The sequence below is a fragment of the Vulpes lagopus genome, chromosome 11, assembly GCF_018345385.1.
Source record: "Vulpes lagopus strain Blue_001 chromosome 11, ASM1834538v1, whole genome shotgun sequence".
Lineage (NCBI taxonomy): Eukaryota > Metazoa > Chordata > Mammalia > Carnivora > Canidae > Vulpes > Vulpes lagopus.
The window spans coordinates 6,644,248-6,659,908 of NC_054834.1; the positions used below are offsets into that span (position 1 = coordinate 6,644,248).

The 15,661-nt window shown below is 46.8% G+C and overlaps 1 protein-coding gene across 1 annotated transcript in view; it reads right to left on the minus strand.

The window, feature by feature from the left end:
• The window catches only part of HECW1 (HECT, C2 and WW domain containing E3 ubiquitin protein ligase 1), a 440,869-nt gene that overhangs the window by 81,519 nt on the left and 343,689 nt on the right, over positions 1–15,661 (minus strand). Inside the window, exons 13-15 of the mRNA XM_041773230.1 lie at positions 10,613–10,752; positions 8,497–8,618; positions 6,253–6,438 (exon numbers count right to left, since the gene is read on the minus strand). Coding sequence (XP_041629164.1) covers positions 6,253–6,438; positions 8,497–8,618; positions 10,613–10,752 — 448 coding nt within the window. The remainder of the gene's footprint in view (positions 1–6,252; positions 6,439–8,496; positions 8,619–10,612; positions 10,753–15,661) is intronic.

Here is a 15,661-nt window from a genome sequence, read left to right on the forward strand (position 1 = left end):
CGCCCACCTCCCCTTCCACCACCCCTCGTTCATTTCCCAGAGTCAGGAGTCTCTCAGGTTCTGTCTCCCTCCCTGATATTTCCCACTCATTTTTTCTCCTTTCCCCTTTATTCCCTTTCACTATTTTTTATATTCCCCAAATGAATGGACCATATAATGTTTGTCCTTCTCTGACTGACTTATTTCACTCAGCATAATATCCTCCAGGTCCCTCCACATCGAAGCAAATGGTGGGTATTTGTCGTTTCTAATGGCTGAGTAATATTCCACTGTATACCTAGACCACATCTTCTTTATCCATCATCTTTCAATGGACACCGAGGCTCCTTCCACAGTTTGGCTATTGTGGACATTGCTGCTAGAAACATTGGGGTGCAGGTGTGCCAGCGTTTCACTGCATCTGTATCTTTGGGGTAAATCCCCAGCAGTACAATTGCTGGGTCATAGGGCAGATCTATTTTTATCTCTTTGAGTAACCTCCACACAGTTTTCCAGAGTGGCTGCACCAGTTCACATTCCCACCAACAGTGCAAGAGGGTTCCCCTTTCTCCACATCCTCTCCAACATTTGTGGTTTCCTGCCTTGTTAATTTTCCCCATTCTCACTGGTGTGAGGTGGGATCTCATTGTGGTTTTGATTTGTATTTCCCTGATGGCCAGTGACGTGGAGCATTTTCTCATGTGCTTGTTGGCCATGTCTATGTCTTCCTCTGTGAGATTTCTGTTCATGTCTTCTGCCCATTTCATGATTGGATTGTTTGTTTCTTTGGTGTTGAGTTTAATCAGTTCTTTATAGATCTTGGATGCTAGCCCTTTATCTGATACGTCATTTGCAAATATCTTCTCCCATTCTGTAGGCTTTTAGTTTTGTTAACTGTATCTTTTGCTGTGCAGAAGCTTCTAATCTTGACGAAGTCCCAATAAGTCATTTTTGCTTTTGTTTCTCTTGCCTTCATGGATGTATCTTGCAAGAAGTTACTGTGGCCGAGTTCAAAAAGGGTGTTGCCTGTGTTCTCCTCTAGGATTTGGATGGATTCTTGTCTCACATTTAGATCTTTGATCCATTTTGAGTTTATCTTTGTGTCTGGTGTAAGAGAGTGGTCTAGTTTCACTCTTCTGCACATGGCTGTCCAATTTTCCCAGCACCATTTATTGAAGAGACTGTCTTTTTTTTTTCCAGTGGATGATCTTTCCTGCTTTGTCGAATATTAGTTGACCATAAAGTTCAGGGTCCACTTCTGGATTCTCTATTCTGTTCCATTGATCTATGTGTCTGTTTTTGTGCCAGTACCACACTGTTTTGATGACCACAGCTTTGTAGTACAACCTGAAATCTGGTATCGTGATGCCCCCAGTTATGCTTTTCTTTTTTAATATTCCCCTGGCTATTCGGGGTCTTTTCTGATTCCACATAAATCTTACGATGATTTGTTCCAACTCTCTGAAGAAAGTCCATGGTATTTTGATAAGGATTGCATTAAATGTGTAAATTGCCCTGGGTAACACTGACATTTTCACAATATTAATTCTTCCAACCCATGAGCATGGAATATTTTTCCATCTCTTTGTGTCTTCCTCAATTTCTTTCAGAAGTGTTCTGTAGTTTTTAGGGAAGTGATTTGATTTTAAATAGCATCGGTTCTGCTCTGTTTTATTCCAATGCCATTACATTTTGTTTTTCCTTGCAATCTTAAAACGTTATTTTCAGCCCACTTTTTTTTTAAATTGTAGTAAGAACGTGTAACATGAGACTTACTCCCTAACAAAATTTTAGCTGTAGTACTAAACACCTGGTATAAAACAGCATTGTTAACATATGCTGCAGGTCTCTGGAGCTTACTCATCTTGTGCAACCGAAACACCCACTGAACCTAAACTCCCCATTTCCTCTTGCCCCAGCCCCTGGCAACCACCATTCTGCTCTGTTACTCTGAAGCTATTTCACATACTTCATGTCAGGGGAATTACACACTGTCTTCCCTCTGGGACTGGCTAATTTCACCAAGCATAATGTCCTCCAGGTTCATTCATACCTTAGCGTGTCAGAATTTCCTTCATTTTTGAGGTTGAATAATGTTCCACTGTATGAATATATCATGTTTTCTTTTTTATAAGTTTTTGAATTCCAGTTAAGATACGCTGTAATATTAGTTTCAGGTGTACAATATACTGATTCAACACTTCCATACATCACCTGGGGCTCATCCCAAGTGTACTCCTTAATCCCCATCACCTATTTCCTTCATCCCCCTGCCCACCCACCTCTGGTCACCCTCAGTTTGTTCTTTATAGTTAAGAGTCTGCTTCTTGGTTTGTCTCTCTTCTTTTTCCACCCTATGATTGTTTGTTTCTAAAATTCCATATATGAGTGAAATTATATGGTATTTGTCTTTCTCAGACAGACTTATTTCGCTGAGCATAATACTCTCTAGTTCCATCCACATCTTTGCCAATGACAAGATTTCATTCCATTTTACGGCTGGTAATTATTCCATTGTATATATGTACCACCTCTTCTTTATCCATTCACTTGGGCTGTTTCCATAATTTGGCGATTGTAGATATTGCTGCTATAGACATCATGGTGCATGTGTCCCTTTGACTTAGTATTTCTTAGTATTTCTTTGGGTAAATACTTAGTAGTGCAATAGCTGGATTGTAGGGTAGCTCTATTTTTAACTTTCTGCGGAAACTCCATTCTGTTTTCCAGAGTAGCTGCACCAGTTTGCATTTCCACCAACAGTGCAAGAGGGTTCCCTATTCTCCACATCCTCATCGACACCTATTTAACACTAATGTCTTAGTGAAAGAAGATGTTATGTGAAAGATGCATTATGCACTGTGTAGTTTCATTAAATTAAGAGCAGCTCTATTACCATATGCTTCTACACATAAGTTTACAAACATACTTTTTTAAAGGTTTTATTTTATTTCCAATTAACATGCAGTATAACATTAGTTTCAGGTTGACAATATAGTAATTTGACACTCCCCTCCATCACCCAGTGCTCATCATGACAAATGTACTCCTTAATCCCCATCACTTATTTAACCACTCCCCACCTCCCTTTTTATATACCACATTTTCTTTACCCATTCATCTATCAGTGGACATTTAGGTTGTTTCCATATTCTGGTTATTGTGAATAATGCTTCAAGGAACATAGAAATGCAGATATCTCTTTGAGATTTTGATTTCAACTCTTTTGGATATAGATTCAGAAGTGGGATTGCCAGATCATATGGCAGGTCTTTTTTCTTACATCTGCTTCCTCTCAGCTTTTTTTCTGTTCCTGGCTGCTCCTTCTTGTTCAATAGAAGTGATATGTTCCTAAACCATTTTGGGTATGATAAGCAGGTACCTTTTAAATTTTTCTGTTTTCTGAAGAAAATTATACTATGAGATATATTTTTTTCTCAGATAAAGGTTCTGTTTCCTTCATGTAGTGGTAGGTCTTCACAGGTTCCTTTTTATTTTGCTGTTGTGTGTTCATTCCTTAGTAGAGGTTGGCTCCGCCCTATGCTGGCCACAGAAAGAATGTCACCTGCCCCACCACCTGCAGCCACACCCCCTCTCAGATGATAAGCCTCCTCCTCACTCAGGCCTAGAATCCACTTGCGGTCTACAGCCAATCTCTACTGAAGCTGGAAGAAGGCTGTGACCTCCTTTCTCAGACTTTCAAGACAACTGATGAGTCAGATGCCATTTGGCCCTTTACTCTGGTCCTCCTGAAGTGGTGCAACTTTCAGGGCACTGTCCCTGTCCCCTTTTGTGGGGATGGTCATGCATTCAAAGACATCAAACAGCTAGCCCTGGTCCTTCTATTCCTACCACATATACCCTAAAAACGAAGGCTGTCATCTTGCATGTGTCAATAAAACAAGAAGTAGATTGGCCAGAGTAAGAAACAAGAAGGTAATGTGGCATTCTGGAACCTTCTCTGGCCATCTATGAAGATATCTTTTGCATAGAGAGCTAGCACCACCTGATTTTTCAGTGAGTGGTGTTCCTAAATCCCAGGCTCCTGTACAGCACATTCTTTCCAAGTCAGAGGGATGAGCCTGTAGAATAGAGTCCAAAAATGTTTTTCTAAACCTATCTCCATTATCAATGGGCTTTAGCAATGAAGTATTTTTGTATTTTCCCCAGTTGCCAGTCTGATGTGATTTTTTTTTTTTTTTTGGTATGGATAATTCCCACAGACCAGATATTACTAATCTGCTGTATTATAATGGATTCCCACATTCACTTATTTACTCTACGCGTGGCTATAAAATCATGAAGGTAATAATAATTAGTGCTACTTTATGATGAACAAAGTGGGGCTCAGAACAGTAAAGGGACTTGCCCCAGGTCACGTGTTTAGAATGGGATCGGGCGGTGCTCCTACACGTCCCCCTACTCCTATTTTACCCCCTATCCTCCACTGTTCCTCTCTACTCTATGGATTGTGATAACACATTTCTAATTTAAGGCTACTTTCTCCCCAACAATTCAGTACTTGGTATGCTTCTTAGAGATTTTTTCTGCCAACTCTGAGTCTGTGTGCACTCAATTAATAATTAGACCATTTTGTGTTGTGTGTGTATATGCATTTCGTCACACAGCTGGTTTGTGTTATAACTGAAAGCAAAACTCAAGTCCTCTTCATTTTAGGACTTCTTTTTTGTATATGATACCATCTCACTAAACAGAATTAGGGGGAAAATGTTTTGCCAGAAATTCCCTTATATGCATTTCAAAATAACTAAAATTCTTGGTACATGTCTCAGCTGCTGTGATTCTTCGCTGGTGTGATGAGCCCTGGAGGAACAGGGCTGATGGCTTGGTTGGGGGTTTTCCTGGCATTCCACTGGGCCTCTGGCTATTTGCATCCTAGTGGGAGAGCTGCGTGTAGTTATGACCTTTGGAAGATCTGAGGCTAAGCAAAGTGTTTGCATTAGTGTGCTATTTGCATAATAAACCGTAATGACCCTTTCTGTTCATTGATTCATAGTGGTGGACTCTTGACAACTTAGTTAAGTAATAAACGTAAATATGGCCACCACAGACCGCTGAGATGAGGCCTGTGCACCCCAGCTCTGATGAGATGTTCCTTTACTTTCTGTCCTGGCTCAGACATCTTTATTTCCCACCGTGACGCACACCTCCAAGCCCTCACAGCATAAGTCGTTGTCATTCCCTTTTACATCCAGTAAAAGAGAAGGTCCTTAGGAGCAGATTCTGGCTATAGTGGCTTTTCTACTACATAAACCATGTCGCCCACCCCAGGCCCTCTTCCAATTCAACCAACTGCCCAGGAGCTGGTCCTACGTACTTAACTAACAGACTTGCATTAGTGGACCATCCTTTTTTCACATCAGAGAGTCCAGGTCCTGAGACCTGCTAAGGGGTTTGTGGGGAGGAGTTTGTGGTTCCCAGGGGACAATGACACCCTATCAGCCCACTTTGGGGAACTGTGGCTTCACACATTCACCATGACAGAGGACAGGAACTGTGTAATGCAGTTTCCCACTGGGACATGTCTACTGACAAAACTCGTGATTCCTTTGACCCTCAAAGAAGGAGGGATTTACTGCAGATCATAAAAGATTACACAGAGACATTTCTTTAATAAACGGTTTGGCCTGTCCTATAAATACATCGATGTGACTGGTGGTGATTAAGAAAGAACAGTTTTGCTGTAGCGAACTCAGCTAGGCTTCTAAAGCATCACTGGGAAAGATCCGTTTTGGCTAAGGTCACACAAAGGCAAAATGCAAGCCAGGAATGTCACATGGGCCCAATATGCCCTGCACGTTTGCCAGGTGGTTTTAATGAGAACTGAAGGCTCATTAGGAAAATCACAACAAGTAATCTAATAATGTCATTCCCATTTAACTGATAATTTCATTCCCTGAGAGTCAGCTGTCTAAGGAGGCATAACAATAGAAAGGTCGTTGAACAGACTCTGCTTTCAAGTTCCAAGCACACAGGCAGCAGTTCTCAACCAGGCAGGATTTTGCCCTCCAGGGGACATCTGTGGCAATATCACCAGTTGGTGGGGCTGCTACTGGCATCAGCGGGCAAGAGGGCGGGGATGACACTCCACAGCCTACACAGGACAGAAGCCCTGCTGCCCGCAGGTACCCCTCTGTTCCTCCTGGTGGCTGATGGCCTGTCTCTGAGACACACCTTTCCTGTCCTCCCCCCTCACTTCCTCCTGGGTCTTTTTCTGATACGGAGCCCTTTGATGACAGGAGTCACACTCACCTTTCCCTGCTGGTCCGTTTTGATCTCCCAGCCCCGGGGCAATTCCAGCCTCGTGTCTGCAAACATGTTGATGAAGTTCACCAAGTCGCGGTTGTGCTGGTAGCGCTCGAAATTGCGGGCGTCCCGCCGGACCTTCAGGATCATGTGCTTTAAGCAGGTGCTACTGGTGAAGACTCTGTAGGCACCCTGGGGGGGGGCAGGGCCCATTGGGATAGGGTGTTGGGGGGTGGGTAGGAAAAACACAGACGAAGTACGCCTTGAGTGCCTTGACGTACTGCAACCTGATGGCTAACAGTGATTTCTCGTGGCCTTGAGGGGGCAGCCTCAGAAGGGGACACCTTGCTCAAATTTGAATGTGCACTGTCAACACACATGGACCCGTTTGTGATCTCTAGGGCATTTCCGCAGCCTTGGGCACTGTCGCCCTCCTGGGTGCATCTCAGAGGTTCCCCTCCTCCTCCTCCTCCTCCTCCTCCCAGAGCTAGGCCAGGCTCCCTTGGGTCTCCCTCTACTGCGGGGAGCATTGCTCCTGTCTCTCCCCTGCTTTTGCTGCTCGGGCTGCACCGGTCTGCCCTTGTTCCTCTTCTATGTCTACAACAAGGAGGATCCATTTAGGGTCCCTGGGGATCGAAGGCTACACTTCAGAGGTGTGTCACCAACTTTTGTGTATGGACGGGTTGGGGATGAGAAGAAAGGGAGAATGCTTCAGGAGTGCCAAATGGTGACCTTATGGTAGTACCCAAGGCTGGTGTGCATGCGGTGAAAGCAAACACTGCTCGCTGCCGGGCAGGCTGGTGCGGTGGCTCTTCTTGGCCAGGGGCCACCTGATGCCCACTGCTTCAGGGCAACAGTATCTAGCATCCTTGTCCCCCTTTGTGACTCAGCCCTGCACCAGTGAGCAGCCGCTCTGGGTCTAACAATGGATGTCCCGGAGGACTGTCAAATATAACCTGCAAAAAACTGGTCTCCTCCCCGGCCATGGCCTCTGTCGCCTAAACAAATAATTGCACCTGCTAATGGAGACACCCACTAACTCAGGTGCCCAAAGTGGAAAGGACTCAGACTTTCTTGAGTCCTCACTCTTGCCCACCTCCATCACCATGCTCCCCCTTTCCATACGCCTGGCCCCTTCCTCAGGGGGGGCCTCCATCATCTCTCACCTGTGGGTTGGATCAGCCTCTGACCTTACCGCCCTTCAGTCTTCCTGCGCTTCTACTGGAGAAGATGTTTAATCAAACACCTGATCCCACGAGGCAAATGCCTAGGACTGCTGTTGGTTCTGCTGCTTCTGAAGTATAGCTAGGCTCCTTCCCACGACTTACCTGAGTTTCGTTACTTATCCTCCAGCCCTTCTTCCCACCTTTGCCCACCACGTTCTACCCTCGCAGACCCGACCCCAGACCCCTTCACAGCCGTGTCCTTCCTCCCTCTCTCTGGGGCTTCTTCCCACCCACTTGCAACCTTCCTGACTCAATTCAGCAGCCACCTCCTCAGGGACGCTCTCCTATGTCGCATCTCCTGTGTTTCCAGAGCCTTTCATTCTTCCCTGAGGTTGGGCCCTGTCCTGTCACTTCAGACTGGTCTTTGTACATGTCTATTGCTCCGCAAATTGGGAAGCTTGTGCTGTTCAGGTGTCACACTGCCTCTGTGACGCCTGTACCTAGATCTGCATCTGTCTACACAAAATGTTCGTCAGATGAAAGAATTAATGAATATAGTGATAGCATGTCATTGCTTACTTGAAAATACAAAAAAAGAGACAAATAATTATATATGTAAACATATTAAATTTAACTTAAGCATGATACTTGAACAACTAATTTTATTAAAAGGAAAACTAGATATTTATCTAAGAGAAATCTATATTAAAATTTCTTTAACGAAGGTGATTTTATAAAAATGATTCAGGCTGAAGGGAATCTGTCAACTTCATAATCGTATTCCTTTAAAATTTTAACAATAATAGAAACACGGATTTGTTTCTAAATGACTTTCACGGTTCTTAATACGTTTGAGCCCAACAAAAACCTGAAGAAGCAACAGCATTGCCAAATCCTTTTTCCCCCCCTTTTTGGGGGGCCTCACAGACAGTAAAAAGAGTGGATCGAGCTATTTTGTTTTGTTTTCAATCTTGCCTGAGTTAAAATGCTACCATCTATAATCTATCAAATAACTTTTGCAAAGGAGTGTTTTGAGTTTTTGATGGCAGCCAGGTGGGCTCCCTGTGTGTTCTGGAGCACTCACATAGTTGGCGTGTAGTACGGTGAAGAATTCAGGGTTGGTGATGAACTTCACCGCTGGGGACTGCAGCAGCAAGGTGATTTTTTGTGAATTCACCGGAGAAAGTGACCCTTCTCTCCTCAGATCTGGAAAAAGTGAAGCAAAGCAATGAATGCATTGGAAAATGTCATTTCAAATAGAGTACTTCTCTCTCTACACCCCCTGCCCTGGCCCCCCGTGTATTGGCCTCTACGGGGCAGCTGGAGCCGACTGCTGTCCCCGATGGTGACCTGATCAGGTGTCATAGTGTAGGACCAGCACTGTGCGTGTGCCAGTCCTTGAGCGTCTTGTTCCTTCTACTACAGGGGCTTTTTTCTTCTTTTCTTCATGAGTCGCTAAGCATAGTCATGGTTGTTTGCAGAAAGGAGCACAGTTCTTACCTTCTTGCATCCACACCTCCCTGCATGAGACTGTGCAGCTTCTCCCCCTGTTGAACTGAGCTAGCCTGTGCCTTGCTTCAAGTAACAGGGCTTGGCACAAATTCCAAGCCAGGGCTTCGAGAAGTCTGTGCGTCCCCACTGTCCCTTAGAACCCTGCCACCACTGCGAGAACAAGCTTGGGCCTAGTCTGGTACAAGATGAGAAGCTAGGGAGCAGGCCAAGCCACCCCAGCCGAGGCCATGTCAGGCCAGCTGGCCCACAGCTGACTGGAGAGCGGACTCAGGACACGTGTGTGAGCCCGCTGGGGCTCAGCTGCTGTTGCCCACCTGGGGGACAAATGCAGGGCTGGAGGTTTAAGCTTCCACACTTTGGAACAGTTTGTTACCCAGCAAATGCCAAGGGACCCAATACCAAACTCAGAAAGACTTTCTCTTCCTTTTTGCCTCCTGCTTTCAATTACTCGGCCACTTTATCACATCTCTGAGAAATTAATAAATAGAAATATATAAACCAGGGGATCCCTGGGGGGCTCAGGGATTGAGTGTCTGCCTTTGGCTCAGGGCCTGATCCTGGAGGCCTAGGATCGAGTCCCACATCAGGCTCCCTGCGTGGAGCCTGCTTCTCCCTCTGCCTGTGTCTCTGCCTCTCTCTTTCTCTGTGTCTCTCATGAATAAATAAATAATATATATATATTTTTAAAAGAAATACCTAAACCAGTCAGCGTAGCTAGTGTCTCTGGTTAAATGTAGAGAAGGGACACAATTCCAGTGGCTGGTGGGACTGGGTATGTGCACGACCAGGCCCACTGTTGTGCCTCGCAGGAGGGCACAACTGCAGGCACAGGCCTGCTTGCTCCCCCTGAGCCCGAGCTTCCGACGGGCCATCATTCGGGCCCCCTCCGAGGAAGTGCATCGGGATGTCGCTGCGATGCCCTTACATCGTTGCAAGCAGAAGAGCTGAAGCCAGTCTTCTGGTGCCTTTTGAATATTCTCGTCTGAGCTGCACTCAGGCAGATTCAAAGAAGTGAAAAGCAGGCCCCTGGCGGATGCCTGGCCGCCGGCGTTAGGCGCACAGGTGCAGGGGGCAGCGCTAACCGTAAGCTCCCCGGGAGACCCCTTGCTCCCAGGTTGCTGCCTCGGGGGCACTTGTATTTTATTCTAAGTGCACACAAATAATTATTCCTAGTCTTGGCACGGAGCCTCTTTGAAGTAGACCGTGAATTTTCATTGCATTGCTTTTTTTTTTTTTTTAAAGATTTTATTTATTTATTTGAGACATACACAGAGAGAGAGGCAGAGACCCAGGCAGAGGGAGAAGCAGGACCTATGCAGGGAGCCCGATGCGGGACTCGATCCCGGGACCCCAGGATCACACCCTGGGCCGAAGGCGGTGCTAAACCCCTGAACCACCCGGGCTGCCCTCATTGCACTGTTTTATTTATAAGTGGAAAATTCTTAAAGCCACCAACAAATACATTCACTTGACGAGAAATGATGAGGCCCCTGGAAAAATGGCCTTGATGCACGAGTATGAGGTTTCTTACTGCGAATTCACTTCTCCTTTACGTTCCTGGTGGGAAACTCCCGTGTGCTTCCCACTGGGGGCACCAAGCCTCTTCCCCTTCCGCCCTGAGCCCCCCCAGGCCATCCGTACCCGGGGCAGGGCAGGGGTCACAGCCTCAGCCCCCCGCCCCCTCTTACCTAAGCTTGACTGAGAAGATTCGGCCTCTGAGTCGCTCCCACCTCCTCCACTGCCTCCTCCTGGGACCTGCTCACAACTTTGGTTGCCAGAATCTTCTTCGGGCCTCTCTGTGGCAATAGTTCGCTGGATATTTTGATACCTTTGCATCAGAAAATGGAGAGACGGGAGTTAACTTTTGCTTCTTGGCTTGTTGGGGGCTGATGCTCTGAATCAACGAACTGGAGAAATCTGTGAAGAACTGTCTCGAATGTCCGGAAAGGAATGTGGAAAGTTCCCGTGAGACACCAGAACAACTGGCAGCACGAGGACCCCCCGATGACCGGGCTTCTTTACGTTTTGTAAACTGTGACACGTTTCAAGTGTCGTGACTTTTTACACATGAACACGGATAACTGGTCACAAAACACACACAGCCTCTGGCCTGCGTTAAACTAAACCAGACCAAGCCTAGAACGAAGGTTTGGGAGAGAACTTAAAATGTTACAACTAAGAAGATCAAATTATTTTCACATTATGGTAATGAGTCGCCAAATCAGAATAATAGTTCCACTCACTTATCTTTAACTGATACCACTGGCAGGAACTGTGGAAACACTGTGACATGCGGGCCCACAAATGAATGTTTCCTGCTGATCTGAAGGCTCATCTTATTTTTCTTCCCAAGTTGAGGATGCGTCCAGTCAGCCGGCCAGTCCGTCACCTTCCCAGGTACTTACTGAATATTTGCCACCTCTTCCAATATGCCCAGGCCCTGTGCTGGACTTTTAGACCCAAGTCAGGATGAGAATGTGATATCGTCTTCCGAGCGCACAGGGGAATGGCAGGTAAGCCACGACTGTGACAGTGTGAAAAGGCTGTCCTGATGTGTGAGACACAGACGGGGAAGCACCCGGGTGCCTACGTTTGGAAGCCAGTATGAACCTGTGGGGAGCTTGCAGGGAAGGAATATAGAATCAGGTGCACAGAGGGGTTCACCCTTGGGGAACCCCGAGAAGCTCGCCAGTGGTACCAGGACGTGTGGGCCTCAGGCAGGTAGGTGAGGGAGCCAACACTGGAAAGGAACCTGCAGGAGAACAGGCAGGAGGGGAGGGAAGATTGTGGTGTGGGTCTGGACGTGTTGACCTGGAGGTCGCTGATTGCATGCAAGAGCCAACGGGCAAGGGAATGTGCCACGTGAGTCCTGTGCCCAGGACAGAGATGTGGGGGTGGAGGAGGAGATGTGAAGAGAGGAGGAGAGCGAGAGTCCAGGGAGCAGTGAATACCAGGTCTCCAAACACAGTCCAACGTGGGGCAGGGGGACGTACCGTTAGAGACAAGGTCTGCTGTGGCAGGCCTTCTGAAGACCAGAGACCTCTTGCCTTGACCTTCAAAAGGAATTCCTTTTTTTAAAAAAATTTTTTCAAGGGTGGTCTCCAGACCACTTGCAAGAGAATCAGCTGGGTGGTGGTTAGAATCACAGAAATGGAAACAAAATTGAAATCTGCATTTCTAAGAAGTCCTTTAGGTAGCATTACCTGCATCTAGGTTCAAGAATCACTGGTTGCTTTCTTTAAGTTGTGTTTTGTCTAGAGAGGCTCCACCACTCACTCCTGACACATCAGGAGACACCCCTGCCTGCAGCAGACACTGCGAGGCATCCCTGAGAAGGCCTCTAATAAGACAGCATGGAGGGGGGCAGGAATGGGCAAAGGGTTGTATAGAGAAATGTCCTTGTTTATTTTCCACGTCAACATGCCTGTGGCCAGCAGGTCGTGTGGAAGGGGACGGAAGGTTGCGTGTGACATTCTCTCTGATGGAACTCAGGAAGTGCCACCACGGTGGGAGGGACAGAGTGGGCCAGTGAGAAGCTGCTGAAGCGTGTAACCTTGACCAGGGGAGGAATGGGACTGCCGAAGACCCAGGGAGCTGCTGTCGGGAGGATCCCCTACATGACTCACGGCAGGTTGCATTTGCCAAAAATGGCTCAACAGTATTTTTAGTCCCACATGCTCTTCCAGAACCGAATTACTCATCTGTTAAGAGGTAGGATCAATAAACCCTCCCCTTGAACCTGGGACGATCTTGCGGCTACCTTGACTGATTGAAGATAATGTAAGTGACAGTTTGGGATGGAGCACAGTGGCCAAGCTGCGAGGGAGCCTAGGTCACATGAGAGATCCACGGGTTTGGGGTGACGGTCACAGCTGAGGCCCCAGCCAACAGCCAGTATCAACCTCCAGATACGTGGGTCGCCAGCCCCAGCCACCCTCTGACCGCAACCACAAGACAATACCTGAGAGAATGGCTTCGCTGAACCCAGTCAGCCATGGGAACCATGAGAAATAAAAACGGTGATGTATAATAATAGTAATAATGAAAGCAAGAAATCATTGTTTTATGCCACCAAGTTTGGGTGATTTGTTACTCAGCAATAGATCCCTAGAACAGGGCCAGACAAACAGAAGGTTGTAGCCTCACTTTTCCTTCCCAAGGTGCAGCGACCATAGAGGAGAATGTTAATGAATCAATGTGGTCTTATTCGATGATGCAAATGCCAGTAATTTCACAACCTGCTGTGTCCTCAGTTGGACTTTGGTTGTCTTGTGCCATCTCTGAGTCAACAGCCTCAAATCCCAGGTAGCACACCCCGCCCCTGATCTCTGCTGAAGTTCAGAGACAGCTTTGGGGAAGCAGGATGCATGGCACTTCGTGGAGGGATCGCTCAGTGAGGGCAGGATGACGGCCTCGGACGCCGGCTCTGTTTTAAAGACGAGAGAGGAAGCCAGAAAGCAGGTTCTCTTATATCTCATGAAGGATTATCCTTCTGTGTCCACTTCCCCCCACTCTTTTTCTTTTGCAGGAAAAAATGCCAGATTTTATATTGAGTTTATGGAAATTGGTAAGAAGGCCAGCTGGAATATCTGATTTATAAATGAACAGGAACACACAAAAACAAACAAGAAAAAAAACCCTTCAAAAACGGAGCAAAACCAAACAAAGCCCAAGACCCTACACTTCTCATGGGAGGAGCTACAGTCAGTAGAAGAAAAGCTTATGGAAAAAAAGTTGACCCTCCCCTGCAAGAAGTGAAGTGTAAGAACCAAACATACCAGGAGCACCTCTTAAGTCAACAGAACCAAGACGGAAAGATGGGATGGAAGGGAAGCTGTTGTTGCTGGCGAGCGAGCCCGCAGAGACGCTTTAGAAAACATTAGGTGTGGATATCAAATACCAAAGCCACAGCGATCTCCTGTGGCCTGCTCTTTTGAGAATATAACCGCAAGGAACCGCTCTACTATGAGGCAATACTAATATTTAATAGGGCCTTTAGCCTTTTCCAAAATAGCGATGAAAAGCGATACGGAAAACATCCGACAATATGGCAAATTAAGTTAACTATAGTTCATCCATTCACTGGAATGCCACGCGGCCTTTTAAATGATACTCTGAGGCTCCGTAGCAATATGCAAATGCTCAGTGTGGTGAGAAGAGAATATAAAACTAAGTATATATTATCACGGCTACCCAAGGCCTACGCGTACGCATGGACATTAAAGACAGTTGGGATTTTTTTTAAAAGGTAAACCCTGGGGTAGTAGAATTATATATACTTCACCTTTTCTCCTATTTAAAACCTCTATGCCCCAATAATATAAAAAAAAACTTTATCCAAATAACTAAAAAAAAAAAACAAAAACAACAACTCTAGTTGATTATTGAAAGTGAGAAGACGCATTTATATTGTCTGCGTGATCAATAAATATCTGTGAGGGTAAACTGAGTTAATTTGGGATGTTCTGAAAGCGTGAGGACTAATGAGAGAGACTGTTGGACACCGGGGCCTGTGAGGCCTTCACTGACCCAGGCAGGTCCTGCGGGGGGTCACACAGAAGGACAAGGAAGAGAGGCAGGCATGACTGATCACAGGGCCGCAAAGACGCCACCACTGGCTCCGCATGGAGGGTCCCGGGACGATCGCAGGGACCACCCAATGTTTGGGCCCTTGCAGGATGGAACCATGACCCGTGTGGCAGGCATGTCTATGCAGCTGGAGCGTGTGGTGAGGCCCTAAAGGCCGGGGAGGCTGAGCTGCGTCTGGGGAGTGGCCAGGCCCAGCGCACTCACCACAGGCTCTTTGCACAGTCTGCATTTCTCAGTGTGCACTGCCTTGCACACACGCATTTAAATGGCCTTCAGAACCACACTGTCGGGGGTCCAGGGAATCTCCTCTGATGGGGCCCAGGGCAGGCCACGCCAAAACATACCTTTTTGGGGCATAGTTATTATTTTGAATTAAAGTTACTTAAGAAACAACCAATGCAGAAGGATGCTCCGACCCTGCGCCGTCCTCCTGGAGGCAGGGAGTGATTTCCCCACGGGAAGGTACCTGCCCGCACCTGGAGGGTGGCGTTAGCCCCATCACCAGGGACAGACAGGGAGTCGGGGTGAAGAAGGCTGTGTCACCAAACCCTGCTCCTCTTCACTAACTTACTACCTACCCCTGGGCCAAACTTTGTTGTCAAGTCTTCACACACACAAAAAATGTTTCTTTGCCTCAAAGGTACAAAAGCTGCCTGCTTTGGTCGTTTCTCTGGGGCGCCTGTTTCTCTGAGCTTCCACACGTACAACATCAAGTTTGCTCTTCTCCCATCCATGTTTCTCATGCTAATTGTCAAGTTGGCCAAAGACCTTAGACGTGGAGAAAGAAGGTTTTCCTTGCGACACTGGGAAATATTTCTGCTTTGCTGCGAGACAGGGATTGTTGTAACTTCGTCCTGAGGACCAACCACGGGTCATCAAGAATGGGCCCCGTGGGGATGGAGCGAAGCTGGCGGCAACTTTCTGTGGCTGCTCATCATGTCAGACCACTGGAAACCTTTACCTGCTTCAAAGCAATAGGATACGATCAGTGCTGAAGAGCCTGGCTGCGAATCTCAGGGTTATCTGACCTTCCCTAAGTGGGGTTTTCTCACAAGAAATAAATACTTTCTCAAGTCCTGTTCTTTCTTTCCGTCCGGACAGATGCAGCAAAAGCCTGCAAAAGCCTTCCTGTCCCGCAGAGCCTGGCT